This window comes from Balaenoptera borealis (assembly GCF_965194805.1).
Source record: "Balaenoptera borealis genome assembly, chromosome: 16".
Lineage (NCBI taxonomy): Eukaryota > Metazoa > Chordata > Mammalia > Artiodactyla > Balaenopteridae > Balaenoptera > Balaenoptera borealis.
The window spans coordinates 66,070,766-66,091,342 of NC_138872.1; the positions used below are offsets into that span (position 1 = coordinate 66,070,766).

Genomic DNA, 20,577 nt, shown 5'->3' on the forward strand with positions numbered 1-20,577 from the left:
GGCTCCATCCCAGCACCCCACTGCCTCTTTCCATGGTTGGGGGTAATACTGAGGAAGAAGGGGATGGTCAAGCCCAGTACAAATATGGGCTGGCTCCTTAACTGCGGGGCCCTTGCAATTCCACCCCATTCAAACTCAACATATGCATTAAAAACCCAAGTGTTCCAGGCACTAGACTAGGGTCAGGAAACTAATAGTTTGAGGATAATAATAACCACATCTGCCGGTTACTTAGAGGACAGCACGGCGTACAGCAGGGATCAGTCAGCTATAGCCCGTGGGCTAAATCTGATCTGCCAACTAATTTTATAAATAAAGTTTTATTGGAACACAGCCTTGCCCATTTGTTTGTGTATGGCTCCTTTCTCACGGCATCAACAGAGTTAAATAGTTTCAACAGAGACTGGCTTGTAAGGCCTAAAATATTTACTTTCTGGTCCTTTAGAGAAAATGTTTGTGGGTCCCACTGCTAATTAGCTGGGGAGCCTTGAGAGTTATTCCACTCTCTGCACCTCAGTTTCCCCATCTGTAAAAGCACCTCCTATACTGTGTTGTGACATCTGAGAAGGGACTAGAACAGCGCCTGGAACACAGTAAATGCTTCAGACATGTGCAGACTTATTCTTTCTTCCTAGGAACCCTTGGAGGTAGACGCCTTTACCATCCCTACTTTACAGATGAGGAAATCAGAATTCAACAGGAGGAAGTGATTGTTCCTCAGGTATGTAGTGAGGATTTGAAGCCGAGGTGTCCACCAGCTCTGGCAGCCTTTTCGGAGACCCCAGGAAATGAGGTGAGATTGACCTCTGCCCTGTGCTCTCAGTTGAGTAGACAGTGAGGAAGAGATACAATTCTGTGAGATATCTTTGAGGGGGAAGCACAGGTGCTGTGGGACCACAGAAACGGGGCAGTCAGGGGAGACTTCCTGGAGGAGGTGATAGTGAAGCTTCCTGAATGGCAGAGGAGGTTCCAGGCCTGGCTCCCAGCACAAAGGGGGCTCAGACAGTCTGGAAGTCGCTACGCTGTCACCTTCTTACCTCTAAGTGGAGTTGAACCTCACCTGTCCTTCAGGAGGCGAAGGCATCCCAGAGCCTGAGCCACTCCATGAGGAGATATGGACTTTGACAAAGTAACTTGGGGCTTCTGGTTTCTTCACAGCCTTCCCTCAAACCAACACATCACAAAGGGCTTCTCGCTTAGGGTCAGTGGGTGGCCATTGAGGGTTGTCACTCGGTGCATAGGAAGCAGCAGTCTTTGTCCCTTCTCTCACTCCTGCCCTCTCTCCCCATCTCTTTCTCTTCCTCCTGCACACACCAGCCTCATACAAACCAGCTGGGAGCCTCAAGGCTCCAAGTCTTTTATGCAACCTGCCCTGAGTCTGGCTCTTCAACAAGTCTGGCCTGTGTGTCTCACACCCCCTTTGTGTCCATTCTCAGAACTGCAAGGCATCCTGCAGCCCCTGCACACGGTGGCCCTCTCCTCCCTGTCCCTTTGGTTCTTGTAACAACCCTCAAACAGGCTTATTGCAAACCTGCTAAACGCCAGGCCCTGAAAAATACAAACTCAGTTTTCTGAGATTCAATCATTCAACATACACAATGGGAACATTCTACCAGCATAGTAAGGGCTGTGCTGGGCACTTCTGTGTTCATTAGTTTTATTCCATCCATCCATCCATCCATCCATTGTGCATACATTTATGCATCCATATATTTAACACTCTTTAAACTTAGGACCTGCTATGTGCCACACTGAAGCACAAAATTCTTCAAATTTCCACAACATCAGGATAGGGCTTGACACATGGTAGGTTCTTAATAAAAGGGCGTGGAATAAGTAGATGAATGAGTTAACTGAATGGAGGATGAGAGAAGCGAAAGGGTTTGGTAGTGACCCTGTCTCAAACCCATCTTGTTCTAGCAACTCCCAATCTCCGTTTCGAGCAACTAGTGCTTCCTCGGCCTAAAGGAAGAGTGTGGTGGGAGTGGGGAGATAGGTGAGCGGGGAACTCACTCTCTGGTCTTTCTAGTTTATAAACCATGTACATCACTCTCCCACCTCATGGTGCCTCCAGAGCCCACCAGCTGAGATGCAAGCTGCGGTGGAGGCAGCTACATGTCCACCGAAATCTTTTATTTCCTTATAGACATAGAGCAGGGCCATATTTCCCAGCCTTTCTGTTGGGCGGAGCGATCTGACAGAATTCTGGTCAATGGGATGAGAATAGAAGTGATATTCGCCATCTCCAGGCCTGCGCCACGGACACCACTGGTGGCGCCCCTTTGCATCTCGGCACCAATAGCTGCAGATACAGAGGGAAGAGCAGGAAGCTCAGGGGTCTGGGGGGGGACAAAGTCACAGGCTGGAAGGGGCCTGGGTCCTTGAAAGAGCCCCCTCATCTCCACCTTCTGGCTGGTAACCGGGCTCGTGCAAGCAAGAAATAAACTAGTAATTCTGCTAAGCCACTGAAATGCAGATGTTTGTGTTTCCATAGTTAGCGTTACCTTGATTGACGCAGAAGTACCATTACCTTTGCAGCTGATGGGCTCCGATCTATTGCCCTCAAAAAACAGCTTCAACTCTGGGGCCTTCTTGACATCAAACTCCTTCTGAAGGTCCTTCTCAACCGTGACGTCCACTTTGCCAAAGCCAATCCCGTTCTTGCCTTTGCCCATGATCTCCACGGCTTTGCCCAGCTCCTCAGCTAAGTTCCTGGATTGCTTTGAGGACGGGTTGTCTGAAAGAGGCAGTATGAAGACAGAACTCACTAGAGCTTTTCCTGCATCCCTGTCTCCCAAGGAGGAGGCTTTGTCTGGCCTGCTTAGCTCCTGGGCTTTTCTGGTGCTCCGCTGCTAGCGGGGAGATTCAGAAATGTGACAGGATGTGAGACACACGGTTCATGAAATTGGTCAGTTTGGGAGACACACATCAGGTTTCTCTGGGTTCGGCAACACTGAAAACAATACAACCTTGGGCAACTTAATCTCTTGAAGCTCCAATTTCCTCATAGATAAAGTGGGGAAATAGTGGCTACCTTGTGAAGTTGTCAAAAGATTTATTTTACAATCAGTTGTATTGTGCTTATTACTTTCTAAGAGTTTTACATGGATTAAGCCATTTAATCCTCCTAGTACCCTATGGGGTAGGCACTGCTATTATTATCTCACTGTTGTAGATAAGGAAACTGTTGCAGAATTGAAATGACCTACTTGCCCAAGACCACAGGGCAGCAGGAGGTGTAGCAGGACCCACTCACTCCGGCTCCGGAGTGCTTGCTCTCTAACCTCCACTGGGCATGTCCAACCCTTAGCACAATGCCTGGAACTTGGTCAGTACATAATGCATTCTTACTAGCACTGTTATTACTGTAAATTTCTATCAGAAATTATAGTGAGGGGCAGAGAGGAGAGGAAGGGAGGAGAGAGGAGAGAAAGAGAGAGAGAGAGGGAGGGAATGAGGGAGGGAGGAGGGAGAAGAGGGGAGAGGGAGAAGGGAGAGAGGGAGAGAGAGAGAGAAGGGGGAGAGGGAGAGAGAGGGAGGGAGGAAGGGGGAGAGAGAGAAAGAGAGAGAGAATGCCATCTGGTGGAAATTCCTGGACCTAACAGGCCAAGTTGGGCCCCTCCAGTTGCCCTGTATCTGCATGTAATACGGCAGGGGACTCTCTCCTGGAAAGAAAGCCAGATGTGGGAAGGGTAAGGATGGAGGGAGGTTATGATGATCTCCTACACACTCAGCCCATCCCCTTGGTCGGGGGTGTTGAAGAGACCTGACACTATCACATTGCTGGGCAATGGGGTGGCATTAGGAGTGAGGAGTCCTTTTCTGGAAAGAGCCTCAGGGGCCTGGCATGTGATCCCAGCAGCAGGAGAGGTCTTCCTGGCCTAAATGGGAAGGGCTAAAAAGCAGTCAGTTTTGCCTCCCTTCCTCCTGAGAGGATTGTGAAACTGCAGGCCCCTCGCTGGTCCCTCACCGACTGGTGCCTGCAGCAGGTGTGCCGAGCCAGGGCAGGGGGTCATTAAATCCCTTTCAAGCCAGAACAGTTTATCTTTTTCCAACTCCCTTGTCCATCTGGAGCATTTGGAAAAAGTGCAACTCCCTTCCAATGCTATGGGCAAGTTCCAAGTCCAACAGAGAGGGCTTTTGTAAAGCAAAACCCAGAAGGCTAGGCCTGGGACAGCTGGCACAGGCCCTATTGCCAGTCAGCACACCTGCTCCAGTGATGGAACCCGAAAGTGAATGATCGTTTTCATTAAACTCCCAATCAATGGACAGGAAGTGGGAATTTTCGCCTCTCTTGTAGATCGATGCCTTTCCACTGCCTGCTTTGTCACCATCATTGCCTTCGATACCCCCATCCATCACCACCAGCAGGTGCTGGCCTGTTGCCAGCCACTCTGGCCTGCAGGCTTCTCCTCTGCCTCCCTCGTGGATTCGGCAGTGCCGGGCTCAGGGCTGCTAATTGACGTAGCATCCAAATCTGAGTTTCTAAGGGTACGAGCTTGGGGCAAGAGAAACACTTGTCTAAACAGTGGAGTTTTTGAGGTTCCACACACAGCCCAGCGCTCTTCAGTGTCCAAAATGGAAGTGAGAGAAAGAGGTTGTGACAGCTGGGGTCTGAGAGCTGGATGGATGGGACCTAACAGTAACAGTAATGGGATTCATTCACTCATTCTTCTGACAAATCTTTTTTAGAATCTTCCATGCACCAGGAAATATTTTAGGTATTGGGGACTTAACAACGAACAGATTGATAAAAAATCACTGCTCTCATTGGAGAAGGCAGAAAATAAACAAAATAAAGAAGCAGACTATATTCCATGTTAGATGGTAAGTGCTATGGAGAAAAAAGAAGCAGAGGTAGAAGGCAGAAAATAAACAAAATAAAGAAGCAGACTATATTCCATGTTAGATGGTAAGTGCTATGGAGAAAAAAGAAGCAGAGGTAGAAGTTGGGAGTGTCAGGGGAGTGGAGTTTAAGTAGAGAGGCGAAAGGAGGCCTCACTGAGAAGGAACATTTTAATAAAGACTGAAGAAGATAAGGGAGCAAGCTGTGTGCTTGCTCACAGGAGGGAGAGAGTTCCAGACAAAGGAGCCATACATGCAAAGGCCCTGAGGTGGGAGCACATGCAACATGTTTGAGGGATGACAAGAAATCCATTGGGTCTGGAGCAGAGTGAGCTGGGGTGAGGTCAGGTGACACGGGCCGTGTGGACCACTGAATAAACTTTGGCCTTTCCTCCGAGGGTTGTGGAAATGTACTGGAGGGTTTGGAGCAGAGTTAGATGTGATGACTTACTTTTTTACTGGATTGTTCTGAATGTTATATGGAGATTAGACCAAAGAGAAAAAAGGAGACTAGCTGGAAGCACTGTAGCAATCCAGGTGAGAGGTAGTAATGGCTTGATCCAGGGGAGCGGTGAGAAATGGTCAGAGCCTAGAGGGATCTTGGAAGAGTTGACAGGATTTACTGATGGATTGGGGGTGGAGTATAAATGAAAGAAATCAAGGATGACTGTGACATTTTGACCTGAGCAACCAGAAGGATGATGATGGTGATGATGATGGTAGTAATGATAACAAGATAACAACATTTATTGAACACTTACTATGCCAAGTGCTTTGCTAAGTGTTACACGCATTATCTTGGTGAATCCTCAGAACAACCCTATGAGTCATCTACTATTACAGGTGAGGAATGTTAGACAAGGAAACGGAAGCTCAGAGGTTTCACGGCTAGTAAGCATTAGGCTGAGTTCAGCTCCATGGCTGACTGACTCCAAGATCCATGCTCTAACTGACCTTATAGGTAAGCTGGTCTGAAAAATGTTCCTTTTTCCTGGAGGGGTGGGTTTCCCATCTCCCCTGCTCTGAGTGGTTCTCATCAGAGCACATAGACTCTGGAGAGCCAAATCCACTCTTTATAATTTACAGTCCTATTTACTAATTTCTGTCTTTTTAAAATGTGCCTTTGGGGCTTTGGAGCCTTGAGTTCTGAGTGTGTAAAGGTGAAATGGATGCATTCACCCCTCAGGTCTTGGTGCCTGTGTCTCATGGGGCATGGAGACAATTCAGCTGTACATTGGAACCTGGGCAAAGCAGCGCCCAGCGGACTGTGGACCGGCAGGGAGCCTTTCGCTGGGAGGCCGAGAGCTCCTACAGGTATAGCCCTCCTCAGGTTCTAACTCCACCTACGGTTCATTTTCTGGCATATAGTGGGTACTCAATGAACATGAATTCCTTAGGTCGTCTCATAAAACAGAGACAGTTATGGTGGCTTACAGCACCGGTGGTCCAGGCAAGGTGTTTTTTAAACATCTCTGCACTTCAGTTTCCTCATCTATAGAATGGGGGTAGTAATAGCTCCCATACCTTAGAATGAGCCTACATAGTAAGGCAAGGTATGCAAAGCTCTGGCACAGAAGTGCCAATAAACATTAACTATTATGATGACATGGGGGAAATCCCTGGTCTTGCTCTGACCAGATGCTCTCTGGGGAGGGAGAGTCCTATGGAGATATCAGGATCTTCAGCGGATCTTCTGGTTCTGGGGGAAGGAAGACAATGGTGACCAGCACCAAGTCATCCAACACAAGGCTGAGGCCTATTGTGTGGCTCTCTCATGGGTTTGGGGGTAAACAAATGGGACCCAGGGTCGCATTAGAGTTGGCAGTGGCTCTCTGACTGTCTGCTTGGGGTATAAATGTGTTAATGGCTAATGGACCTAGATCAATGTTTGCCTGGGTCTTTAGTAGATAACCCCAGTCTCTCTTTTCTGAGCAGCCAATGTGGGTCAGGGGAGGGACGGATGGATGGGGGAGCTGTGAGTGTAGGGACTGGAGATTAGCTCCCAGCACAGGGAGCTGGAGTCTGCATTTCTTTAGACTGTGGTTCTCAACAGGGCATATTTGGCCATAGCTGGAAACATTACTTGTTGTCACATCTGGAATGCTACTGGCATCTAGTGGGTAAAGGAAGAGATGCTACTAAATATCCTACAGTGCAGGGACACCCTCCTCACATCACACACACACACACACACACACGCGCGCGCACACACACACACGCACATGCGCACACACACATACACACACACACACATACACACACGCACACACACACAAACGCACACCTCACACACACACCTCACACACACACCTCTCACACGCACACACACGCGCACGCACGCACACACACACACACGCACACACACACACATACAGCAAAGGATTAGCCAGCCAGGCAGGGTCTTGGTGCTCTGGCCGGGTGTCAAGCTTGAGCCTCCGAGGTGGGAGAGCCGAGTCCAGGACATTGGACCACCAGAGACCTCCCAGCCTCACGTAATATCAATCGGCGAGAGCTCTCCGAGAGATCTCTGTCTTAACACTAAGACCCAGCTCCACCCAACGGCCAGCAAGCTCCAGTGCTGGATGCCCCATGCCAAACAACTAGCAAGACAGGAACACAACCCCACCCATTAGCAGAGAGGCTGCCTAAAGTCATGCTAAGTTCACAGACACCCCAACACACCACCGGGTGTCGCCCTGCCCACCAGAAGGACACAATCTATCCCCAGCCACCAGAACACAGGCAGCAGTCCCCTCCACCAGGAAGCCTACACAAGCCACTGAACCAACCTCACCCACTGGGGGCAGACACCAAAAACAATGGGAACTATGAACCTGCAGCCTGTGAAAAGGAGACCCTTAACACAGTAAGTTAAACAAAATGAGAAGACAGAGAAACATGCAGCAGATGAAGGAGCAAGGTAAAAACCCAACAGACCAAACAAATGAAGAGGACATAGGTAGTCTACCTGAAAAAGAATTCAGAGTAACAATAGTAAAGATGATCCAAAATCCTGGAAATAGAATGGAGAAAATACAAGAAACGTTTAACAAGGACCTAGAAGAACTAAAGAGCAAACAAACAATGATGAACAACACAATAAATGAAATTAAAAATTCTCTAGAAGGGATCAATAGCAGAATAACTGAGGCAGAAGAACGGATAAGTGACCTGGAAGATAAAATAGTGGAAATAACTACTGCAGAGTAGAATAAAGAAAAAAGAATGAAAAGAATTGAGGACAGTCTCAGGGACGTCTGGGACAACATTAAAAACACCAACATTCATATAATAGGGGTCCCAGAAGAAGAAGAGAAAAAGAAAGGGTCTGAGAAAATATTTGAAGAGATTATAGTTGAAAACTTCCCTAACATGGGAAAGGAAATAGTCAATCAAGTCCAGGAAGCTCAGAGAGTCCCATACAGGATAAATCCAAGGAGAAACACACCAAGACACATATTAATCAAACTATCAAAAATTAAATACAAAGAAAAAATATTAAAAGCAGCAAGGGAAAAGCAACAAATAACATACAAGGGAATCCCCATAAGGTTAACAGCTGATCTTTCAGCAGAAACTCTTCAAGCCAAAAAGGAGTGGCAGGACATATTTAAAGTGATGAAAGGGAAAGACCTACAACCAAGATTACTCTACCCAGCAAGGATCTCATTCAGATTCGACGGAGAAATTAAAACCTTTACAGACATCAAAAGTTAAGAGAATTCAGCACCACCAAACCAGCTTTACAACAAATGCTAACGAAACGTCTCTAGGCAGGAAACACAAGAGAAAGACAAGACCTACACAAACAAACACAAAATAATTAAGAAAATGGTGATAGGAACATACATATCAATAAATACCTTAAATGTAAGGTCTCATTGTAAGGTCTCGCATTTGCAGGTCTCAGTAAATGGTCGTCCCCATCATCACCACTGCTGTCCTCATTATCATCCTCATTCACCATCTACATCATCATCTAACCTGCTCCCAGGGCAGAATCTTGCCACCTCTGCTTTAGGGATGAGTACTAATTACTAATTAATGAACTAGAAACAGCTCTTGTTAAGTCTCATTTTGACCTCTCTCTGCTAAACGTAGCCTTCCCTTTTCTCCTGTCTCATTCATGGAGAACATTGTGGGCCAAAGGAAAGCTCATTTACTCATTCAGCATCTCCTCAGGCCTGCCGTGCTCCAAGCACAATCCCAGAGGTTAGCAATCAAGAGGTGAATAAGATGTGACCCCTGTGCCCGGTGGAGCTCACAAGTTTAAAAGCATTTTCAATACAGTGTGGCAAATGCTATGAAAAGGAGGGTGCAGAGGGCTGAGTGAGCGTGGGAGGGCCTAGGTGGGAGTGAGGTGGACACAGCCTCTTGACAGGGCAATTCCATGAACTTAAACCTCACTATCCAGGTGAAGAAGTTCAGGAAGGACACTACAGGTGGAGGGAACTGCAAGTGTAAAGGCCAGGAGGCTGATGCCAGTGTGACCTACCTGGTGGCCTCACTCAGAGCGTAGAGCACAGAGTTCAAGTGGAGTGGAGAAGGAGGCCTGGTTAGATCAAGCAGAGGACATTTTAGCCGTGTTAAGGAGTTTGGGGACTTAGAGAATCTTTGGGGGTTTTTAATCAGGGAGTGACCCAATCAGATTTGCATTTTAGAAAAAAAAATTTCTCTGGGTACACTGTTGAGACAGCACTGGAGGGGGAAGGGAGACCATCTAGAAGATGCTGCAGTGGTTCGTGAACATAGAACTAAGGCTGTGGCGGGGGATGGGGAGAAATGGTGATTGCCGAGGGCTTCAGGACGTGGTTTCAACAAGATTTGGTGACGATTAGAGACGAGAGTAGAAAGGAGTTAAGAATGATCTTGGATTTCTGACTTTGACATTATGTGGATAACAATGCTATCAGTCAAGACAGGACGTGAGAAGTTTGTCGTTGGAGCAAATCAAAGATGCTGAGGTCTATTTTGGACACACATGGCATTGAGATGTGCGAGGGATATCCAAGAGCAAAGATCGCCCTGAGTGTTGGCTCTTGAGCCTGGGGTCCTTGGAGAGATGAGAAAGTGGGCAGCAGCTAAGGATTTGAGAGTTACCAGAGCAGTATTTCCCTGGAGACAATATTGGAAAGACCTATTTGTAAAAAGCCATTTACTCCTGGAAAAAAAAGCTTTTATAATGCTTGCCCCAAGTGATTCATTTTTCCAAAGGTCACTTTAAAGGGTCTGCCAGCTTTTGAGAATTCATTTTGATTTAAACTGTGTATTTGAAGGCATCAAATATTCAAATGAAATGAGTTTGAGTGTCTTTTAGATAGCATCTCTGCTGGTGTTCACCGCTTTGAAATACCTGCTGGTGGGAAGACTTTAAATTTAAAGTATTCAAATTGGCTGTTATCAAGTGCAATTAAAGTATATAAAATGGATTAGTTTCCTTTGTAGCCCCAGGTTCGATGTCAATCCAATCCCTAAGTTACAAGACAACAGTTAACGCCCCAAAGAGCCATGAACTTGCCCTGCTGCCCCGATTAAAACAGAGTAGTCAGGGCTTCCCTGGTGGCGCAGTGGTTAAGAATCTGCCTGCCAGTGCAGGGGACACGGGTTCGAGCCCTGGTCCGGGAAGATCCCACCTGCCATGGAGCAACTAATTCCGTGCACCACAACTACTGAGCCTGCGCTCTAGAGCCCCTGAGCCACAACTACTGAGCCCACGTGCCACAATGACTGAAGCCCGCGCGCCTAGAGCCCGTGCTCCGCAACAAGAGAAGCCACCACAATGAGAAGCCCGTGCACTACAATGAAGAGTAGTCCCTGCTCGCCGCAACTAGTTAAAGTCTGCACACAGCAACGAAGACCTAGTGCAGCCAAAAATAAAATAAATTAATAAATTTATTTTAAAATAAATAAATAAATAAAACTCCTCTCGCTGCCAGGAGAAAGGGGGCAGGTCTCAGCCCACCCATCACCCACTGCCCAGGAGTGAGGGACACTCACGGAAGAGCACCATCAGGAAGCGGGTCTCATTCAGCATCTGGGTCAGGCCGGCAGGTGTTAGCACCATCAAGTTTTTCTCCACCAGGATGTGCAAGGGCTGGGACATGTTGACGTCTATCTCTGGTGAGCCCTGGACAGTGCCGACACAAGAGGCCACCAGCAGCAGAGACATCCAGAGCAGCTCCATTGCTGTCCTGCAGGGGCAGGAGGAGGAACAAGAATCCTTATCAACACAGGTGGTGGGGCCCCATGTCATCACTCCCTCCCCATCTCCTTCCCTGCCAGGTCAGTCCTGATGTGGAGAACATGGCCTGAGCATGTCCCACTGCCCCCCTAGCAGTGCCCACAGCTCAGCAAAGCAAGCTGGCAAAGGAGAGGCAAAGCGTTAGGTTAACCTCAGGGCCCATGGAAACGGTGCAGGGTTAGTTCAGAGGAGCACGGTCCCACTTGGAGCAGCAGAAAGCCAAATCACATGCCAGCCACTCAAGCCCACTGGCTCCCCAGACACTAGGTGAGAATTTTTCGGATATGAAACCCAGTCCAGAATCCCAGGGTGAGCCTCTGGGTCTCAGAGATGACTGGTCCAATCCCTATCACAGCCTCTGCTTCATGCTCCTCCAGCTCCTGCTTGAATACCTCTTTTGATGGGAGGCTCACTACTTGACAGTGTACCCCATTTGATTTTTGAGCAAATTTTCTCAAGTGTAAATATTTCTTTTAAAAGTAATCACCATAATGCACACTTGTAAAAATTCCAAGCGATACAATTTAAAAAAATGTTAAGTAGAAAATAAAAATTTCTCCCATAACCTCACCCCTGAGAAAGTGACTCTTAACAGTTTGGAATGATGTTGAAAATGCCCATATGAATGTGTATTTGAATGTACATATGTAAACATAAACGGAATTAGATATGTATACTGTTCATTGTTCTGATTATCTTACTCAATGAGATGAAATATACCCCAGATACCTTCTGATAAGAGTATATATTAGATCTATAACATGATTTCCTTTCCTCTTTTTTTCTCATTCTTTTCTTTTTTCTTTTTATTTATTTATCTTTTGTTTACAATTCTTATCTGTTAGAATGGTTTGGGTCAGCAGCTGCCTCTCTGTAAGTTCCACTCTCCCTGATAACATATGTTTTCCCTAATAATTTAAAGCATAGGATCACTGTCACAGATCTTTGCATGTTCTCCACAAGCATAGAGCCATTTTCCTGTGTAGCATACAGACACCCAAGTGTTTTAAATAAGAAGACATATAGCAAGTTCAGATTAAACGTATAAGGACCTGAATTCCTTCATTGAGTGCTGTATTCCTAGCATCTGGCATTTACGATAGGAAAATGAACATGAATGAATAGATACTTGATATTTACCTGGGAAATATGGTTGGCACACTATCCGAGGATTTTTTTAAAAGTAGATCTTCTAAGGTAATTTTTTGGTCTAATATATAAAGAATTGTGACCAATTCTCAAGTGCTAAATTTTATAAATACCTGTAGCTAAACATACTTGTCATGTACCAGGTGCTGTTTTAATGCATTCCATGTCATCACCTCTCTTATGACAACTCTATAAGGTAAGTATAGTAATATTATAATCCCCATTTAGTGAGTATAAAATGAGGCACATAGAGGTTAAGCGATTTGCCCAAGGCCACACAGCTAATAAGTGACAGACTCAGGATTTTAAACAAGGCAATCTAGCTACAGAATCCATGCCCTTAACCACAATAATGTACTGCCTCTCTAGTGTCCCCCAGCAAAACTGATGTAGTGAACAGTGTTTTGAGACACTGACTGAGGCTTCCGCCCAACCACCACTCCTGGTATCCACCATTCAATCACATCCTGTCTCAGAGGGGAGGACTGAGGCTGGCAACAGAGAACAGAATCGGATTTTTGGTTTAGGGTTGCAGAACAGGCCTTTGAAACTCAGCAGGGACAAGGCACCTGCAAGCCAGAGCTCCAATTGCAAGAACTGGGCTTTTCAGAAAGAAAAGGGTTTTTGACAACTCAAAGGTTTATGCTATAAACTCTAGGTTTGGAAGAACATGTTGACAGAAGGAACAGTTACCTTCCCCGAAGGAGATAAAAAGTGTGCCTTCCTAACAGGAGGGAGGAGAATGGGGAGGAGTGGCAAAAGCTCTGATGTTTCTGGGGTCCTGAGAAAGGGGTCCTACCTTCTGTCCCTTCTCTGTACTGAAACCCCAGCCCTGTCTCTTTTTGCGCACCACTGCAGACCCAGTCCCCAGTCCCATGCCTGCCCACAGTAATAAATCAATCACTATGTATTAAGCTAGTATTCTTTACACTCATCATCTCATTAACCCTCACAGCACGTCTGTGAGGTAGGTACAATTATGATGCCCACCTTACAAGGTGGAGACCCATCCAAGAAGAAGGAGCGAGACCTGAGCTCAGGTATATCTGAGCCCCGTGCCTATAGGTCTAAACGAGGGGTCGCAAACTATGGCCTGCTGCCTCTTATAAATACAGTGTTAGAGGATCACAGCCACGCCCGTTCCGTCACTATCGTCTATGGCTGCATTTACCACAACTGCTGGGTGAAGTAGTTGCAATGGAGTCCCTATGTGGCCAGCAAAGCCAAAAATATTTATTATCTGGCCCTCTGCAGGAAAAGTTTGCTACCCTCAGGTCTAAATCACCATGCCACACTGCCCTCATGCCCATACCTCATATTTTGGACTTTGGAAGTGGTCACAGATCCTCAGATTTGCAAAGTCCACTATCAGAGCACAGCACCTCCCTCTGCAGAATGGGTGAGTGGTCCTGTATCCCAGAGTAGTTGTGAGGATTCATAAAGAACTTGTGCTTGATTAGTACTTCTTAAAATTGGATTCACATTAAAATTCTCTGGGGAGATTTTAAGGCAATAATGATGCTCCTCTCACCCTAGACTATTAATTCAAAATTAAAGAAGACATACAGATGGCCAAGAGGCACATGAAAAGACGCTCAACATTGCTAATTATTAGAGAAATGTAAATCAAAACTACAGTGAGGTATCACACCGGTCAGAATGGCCATTATCAAAAAATCTAGCAACAATAAATGCTGGAGAGGGTGTGGTGAAAAGGGAACCCTCCTGCACTGTTGGTGGAAATGTAAATTGATACAGCCACTATGGAGAACAGTATGGAGGTTCCTTAAAAAGCAACAAATAGAACTACCATACGACCCAGCAATCCCACTACTGGGCATATACCCTGGGAAAACCATAATTCAGAAAGAGTCATGTACCACAACGTTCATTGCAGCTCTATTTACAATAGCCAGGATGTGGAAGCAACCTGGATGCCCATCGACAGATGAATGGATAAAGAAGATGTGGTACATATATACAGTGGAATATTACTCAGCCATAAAAAGAAACGAAATTGAGTTATTTGTAGTGAGGTAGATGGATCTAGAGTCTGTCATACAGAGTGAAGTAAGTCAGAAAGAGAAAAACAAATACCGTATGCTAACACATATATATGGAATCTAAAAAAAAAAAAAATGGTTCTGATGAACCTAGTGGCAGGGCAGGAATAAAGACGTAGACATAGAGAATGGACTTAAGGACACATGGTGGGAGGGGGAAGCTGGGGCAAAGTGAGAGTAGTACCGACATATATACACTACCGAATGTAAAATAGATAGCTAGTGGGAAGCAGCACATAGCACAGGGAGATCAGCTCCGTGCTTTGCAATGACCTGGAGGGGTGGGATAGGGAGAGTGGGAGAGAGATGCAAGAGGGAGGGGATATGGGGATATATGTATGCATATGGCTGATTCACTTTGTTGTACAACAGAAACTAACGCAGTATTGTGAAGCAATTATACTCCAATAAAGATCTATTTAAAGAAAATTGCTCAAGGTGGGGTCCAGATATCTGTATGTTTTAAAAGCTCTCCAGATGATTCTTTTTTTTAACTTTCTATTTGGAAAATTTTGAACATAAACAAAAATAGAATGGTATGGTATAACATACCCCCAAGGTAACTCATCACTCAACCTCTGTTATTGTCATCACCAATCTTATTTCTTTTATACTCCCATTGACTCCCTGCCCTGGATTATTTTTGAAGCCAGTCCCAGATATCATATTATTTCATCCATAAATATTTCATTATGAGTCTCTAAAAGATGAAGATTTTATAATAAAACATAACCACAACACCATTATCACACTTAACAAAATTAACTATAATTTCCCATATCATCAAATATCCAAACAGTAAACTACTCTGATTATTTCATAAGTTTTAAGTTTGTTTAAATCAGAATCCAATTGAGATCCATGTATTGTCATTGACTGTCATGTCTCTTAAGCCTTCCAGGTAATTCTGTCCTGCAGCCTGTAGGCTGAGAACCACAGGGTCAGATAAAATCAATATAGAGAGAGTTGAGATAAGGATGAAGTCAGTGTGGAGATCCTGGTGTTCTGGAAAGACGAGTGGTGCATATGATTCACATCTGCATTTCAGCCAAAGGGCTCACTACTGCTGAGTCCCACGGCCCACCAGGTAACATGACACTTGTTAGCCCTGGGTAAGTCTGGTACAGTGTGATGACTATTAGATGGAACTTTTGTTTCTAGTATTAATTCATCTTTGTTGACTTGGGAAAAAACGCACAGCTGTGCGTTGAGCTTAGAGCTGTGAGCTGAGCTTATTCAGTGTCTTGTTGAGGACTACAGCCTAGGGAGACAGCCTCTCAGATGGCTCTGAGAAACTGCTCAGAAGATGTAAGGAGGGAGGCCAGTATATACGTAATTTTGGTGAAGGAGTACATGCAATCAAACCCACATCTCAGCAAGGAACCAAAGCCCTAGTTACTGGTTTTAGTGCTTTTCTAAGTATGGGAAGATGCAAGAAATTGTGTTCATAAAAATTTCTCCTGAAAATATCTAACTATCTGAAGGCCTGTTCTGCCAGTTTCCCCCGAGCACAGAGTGCCTCATTCCTCATCTTTGCCCTGAGCTCCTTTCAGGGTGCGTTTAAGGTCAGCCACTGCAGTGACCAATGACGTAATTCTCGTGGAACTGGGAAGCGAGCACCATTCTCTAGTTGGCACCTGTTTGCTTATTTGTTCATTGAATCATTTACTTGCAAAAGAAAGTGTCATCTAAAAGTTCTTTGCCTAGATGGAGACATCAAAGTACTAGAGAGTTAATTTTATTTTACAGAAAATCACTAGAATAACCGCTTCTCAGTTATGTAAACATAAGGCAGTGAGGGCCACCCAGAACCTTCCTGCAACTGACTATCGGCGACCCCTTCCAAACCCCTTGGCACACAGAATCTCTTGTTTGGCAGGGGCAGGAGGGATTTGCAAAAACGCCAATAGGCCTTTTGGAAAGAGACCTCAAGACTTGAGGTTGTTAGACCCTCTCTGAGAGATCTGGATAACACCTGTCAGAGGGAAGGGAAGCCTGGGCCTGTGGTCTCACCTCCGCGCCAGGACTCGGGAGACCTGTGCTGCCGTGCCCTCCCCCCAACCCAGCGGGTGACCCAGCATCTGAGAGCAGCCGAGGCAGTGGAGACTGCCCTACCACGCTCTCTCCCATCACAGGTCTTTGACACAGGATTCCCAGGGACTCCTCATCAATTCCTGGGGAGGGGGAAGTGGGAGACCCCCGAGAGGGAGGTGCCAGGTTTCCTGCTGGCTGGAAACGCTTTCAGAGCCCCAGGTCTCACGGGATGGAGCTTGAGCCCCTTGAGCTGTGCGGAAAGCCCTCCGCCGTCAGACTTTGCCCACTTCAGTCTTCCCAACTCCTGATCATTCATTCATCCACTCAGTCACTCATTCATTTGTTTGTTCATTCATCAAATATTTTTTAAGGTCTCCATGTGTGCTAAGTACCATTCTAGGTACAGAAGTGAACAAAATAGACAATAGTTCTTGCATTCATGGAACTTATATTCTAGAAGAGGGAACAAGTGAATGAGATAGAAAGAATACCGAGTATGTCACATGCTGGTAAGTGCTAAGGAGAAAAAGTAAATCAGAGAAGATTTGAAAGGGATAAGGTGAGGGGGGTATTGACATTTTAAATAGGGTCACATAGAAAGCTTCACTCCGAAGCTGCCATTTTACTGAAGGAAGCAAAGATGTGAGCTATTTGCATTGCTGGGAGCAGGTTGCAGATGGGGGGTGGCAGGGGAGTAGTCTCTGTGTCTCTGTCTCTCTCTCTCCCTCTCGCACTCTCTCCTGAAACTGACTGTGGCCACAGCTCCGTCCTACCTCATCCCAGGGCTCCCGTCAAACTCTGGACCACATTCTGGCTCAACCCCTGGCACTGTTCCCTCAGCCCCACCTGGGCCCCTCTGTTCTCTGGGCCTGTGGACCTCCGTCCTCCCTGTACCTGCCCTTCTGGCCGGGCACCTCTTGCTGCCCCTCTGTGTCTCCTCAGGCACCGGCTGCCCCAGCCCCACAGATTCCAGCATCCTCCCCCCACCACCTACTCCAGGGGAGTGCCGTGATGGGAAACTTTTATTAATAAGACCGAGAAGAAGAAGAGCTAACACGGAGGGGCTTCCTACCTGCCAGCCGGTACGCTGACCCCTGAGTGTGAGCTGTCTCCACCAGCGTCCCATAGAGAGGGCCCCTGTCCCAGCACCGCGGCCTCCTTTCTGATCCCTCGGCTTATTCCCTTTGCTTCCCCAATCCAGCCCCCACACAGCAGTTAGCAATTTTCTTTTTAAACATAACGTAGATCGCATTGCTGTCTTACTAAAAGGTCCGTGGCTTGTCGTCTCAGACAACCCAACCCTGCGTCTGTTCTCTCAGGCCCCTCTGGCCAGCTCTGGCCTCCATAGCCCTTTTCCCCTCTGACGCTGGCACTCCATTCTCTCCCCCCAATCACAGGGCACCAGTCATGCTGGTCTCCTTTCCTCTCCTCAAGCACATCCTGCCTCAGGGCCTTTGCCTCTGCCTGGAACCCCCTCACCCTGATCTTCATTCAGCCCTTTCTGAAGTGTCCCAGTACAAACACCAGCAACTCAGAGGGGTCTCTCCAGGCCATGCTGTCTCCCCCGCCTCAGCTTTGAGCACTCTCAGTCACATTACCCCTGCTTGCTTCAAATTTTGTATTATTATATCTGAGTGCATCTTGTTTATATCTCTAACTTTTTAATATAAGGGCCTTTGTTCACGGCTGTTTCCCCTCCTCCTAGAATGGTGCCCGGCCCAGATTTGGAGCTCAATGTATGTCGAATTAATGAATGAACAAATAACCTAATTTAATTGTCACACAAACCCCATGGTCTGTTTCAGTGGTTCTCAACCATGATTGTGCATTTCAGTCTCCCGGGGCACTTAAAAAGAGCTTGAACTCAAAACACATTGGATTCAATTTCATTGATCTGGGGTCGGGTGAGTCTGGGCATCTTTTTTTTTTTTTTTTTTTAAGCCCCCTTGGTGATCCGGATGTGTAGCCATGTATGCTGAAATTCACACTTAAATTTATAACCTTCTTGGCAGAAGGAAGGCTACCAGGGCAGGGCCCTTCAGTCAGAATTGCCATTTTTACTCAAACTCATACCTGCAGGAAGCCTGGTTTTTCTCAGGCCCACGGGGGCCAAGCCAGGGCCGGGGCAGCACACTCTGTGGCCCTTGAGGGGGGAAGTTCGCGCCTGAAGAGCAGGCTCCCGGCTTCCCTTTGTGACCAGAGCAGGACCCGAAGGCCGCTGGGTGGAAATCCAGAGGCAGCAGTGGAGTCCCTTCCTGGACACCCTGAGGCCAGAGCATCCTCAACAGCAACGTTCTGAGTTCTGGGGTTCCAGCCCTGGAGAAGAAGAGGCCATTGTTGAGTAAGAGGGGGCCTTGCCCTGCCCATGCTGAGTGGGGGGCAGGAGGGCTGCAGGTCACAAGAAGGGCCAGGAACAAAACACACTATGGGGTACTGGGTGTGGCATCAAAGGTGCCTATAGATTGGAATCTGGATGCCAGCTCTGTTCCTAAGCAGCTGTGTGGTCTCAGGCATGTCACTTATGCTTTCCAAGGCTCAGTTTCCTCACCAGTAAAATGGCATACAACACCTAGGAGGATTGTTAGACGAGATGATACATGCAAAGTGAGCAGCACAGCACCTGTGAGGCAGGAAGCCCTGTCCCAGTAATCACTTACACCATGTACACACGTAGCAAACCAGCACAACGTACGCCTTAGGTATATACAATTTCATTTGTCAGTCGTCGCTCAATAAAGCTGGAAAAAATAAAAACATATTTTAAAATATACTGAGGGCTTCCCTGGTGGCACAGTGGTTACGAATCCACCTGCCAACGCCGGGGACACGGGTTCGAGCCCTGGTCTGGGAAGATCCCACATGCCACGGAGCAACTAAGCCCGTGCGCCACAACTACTGAGCCTGCACTCTAGAGCCCGCGAGCCACAACTACTGAAGCCCGCACGCCTAGGGCCCATGCTCCGCAACAAGAGAAGCCACCACAATGAGAAGCCCACGCACCACGAGGAAGAGTACCCCCACTCGCCGCAACTAGAGAAAGCCAGGCGAAGACCCCACTCAGCCAAGAATAAATAAATAAAATAAATTTATAAAAAATAAAATAAAATATACTGACTGTTAGAAAGTGATAAATCCTGGGGAGGAAGATCAAGCAGAGAATGGCGGGCAGGAAGTGTCAGATGGGAGAAGGTTCCACTTTCGATGAGGCAGTTGGTTGAAGGTCCATGAGCTGAGCCCTGTGGGTGGCAAGGCAGTGAGCCATGTGGATGGAGCGTCCTGGCGGAGGAGCCCGCAAGAAGGCCTGAATCAGTGCTGGCTGGAGCCGACCTGCAGGGCCACCTGTGAGCCTCTTAATATTCAGAAACTTTGCAGGCCGGTTGTTAAACTTTGATAAGTTGAAACTGGTGGGAATCAAAACTGGCCATGGTGGGAATTTTTAACCATAGATACTGGCAAACACTACAAGTCACTTGTGCAGTTTTTGTTCTCAGAGAACCAACTTTACCAACTTTACCAACTTTACCAACAACCCCACCCCAAGCCAGGACTTCAAAGCCACAGGGAGACCACTGTGGCTGCAGCCCGGCGAGCCAGGTGAGAGCGGTTTTCAAGACTTTGCCTTTGAGCCACACAAGGAGCCAGAGGAGGCTTTGTTCTTGTTAGTAGCTTTATTTAAGTATAATTTACATACCAAAAAATTCACTCATTTCAAGTGTACAACTATTTGTATTACTATTAATTTCTTTTAGTAAGTTTACAGAGTTGTGCAGCTCTGACCACACTCCAAATTTAGAACATTTCCAACAAAGAGATCCCTTGTGCCCATTTGCTCCAGGCAACTGCTAATCTACTTCCTGTCTCTAGAGGGTTTTGCACAGAAAAGGGACGTGATCTGATTTATATTATTGTCACTGTTGTCTCCTTTCTGCTAAAATATAATAAAGTTCCTGTTCTCTTTTTGGATTAGATGGTGACCTGAATTTTCTGGGAAAATATCCCCTAGGTCCGGACACCCAGCAGGTGCTGGGGCTGGAGTACCATCTCCCAGCTGTGAGAAAAGGTGGCGGGGCCGTACCCGCTGGCTCAAGTGTGCTGACCAGCTGAAGCCACGTGTCCCCTGCTGGCTTCGGGCTCTGCCTTCTCTTGGCTGCGTTTGGGGCCAAAGTTCCCGAGGGAGGCTGAGTCAGCAAATTGCCTTTACTGACGTTCCCAGGAGCCCGAATGTTTACAGGCATTAAGGCCTGC

The 20,577-nt window shown here is 46.9% G+C and overlaps 1 protein-coding gene across 4 annotated transcripts in view; it reads right to left on the minus strand.

Annotated features, from left to right (window-relative positions):
- PDILT (protein disulfide isomerase like, testis expressed) overlaps positions 1–20,518 on the minus strand; it is a 43,429-nt gene extending 22,911 nt beyond the window's left edge. For 2 of the 4 annotated variants that reach the window (XM_082362522.1, XM_082362524.1), the window contains exons 1-2: positions 10,843–20,518; positions 2,531–2,737 (exon numbers count right to left, since the gene is read on the minus strand). In XM_082362522.1, the coding sequence (XP_082218648.1) occupies positions 2,531–2,737; positions 10,843–11,098 (463 nt within the window). In that variant the 5' untranslated portion in view covers positions 11,099–20,518. The remainder of the gene's footprint in view (positions 1–2,530; positions 2,738–10,842) is intronic. The other 2 variants (XM_082362525.1, XM_082362523.1) reach the window with 2 other exon arrangements.
- Between the last annotated feature and the right edge of the window lie 59 nt (positions 20,519–20,577).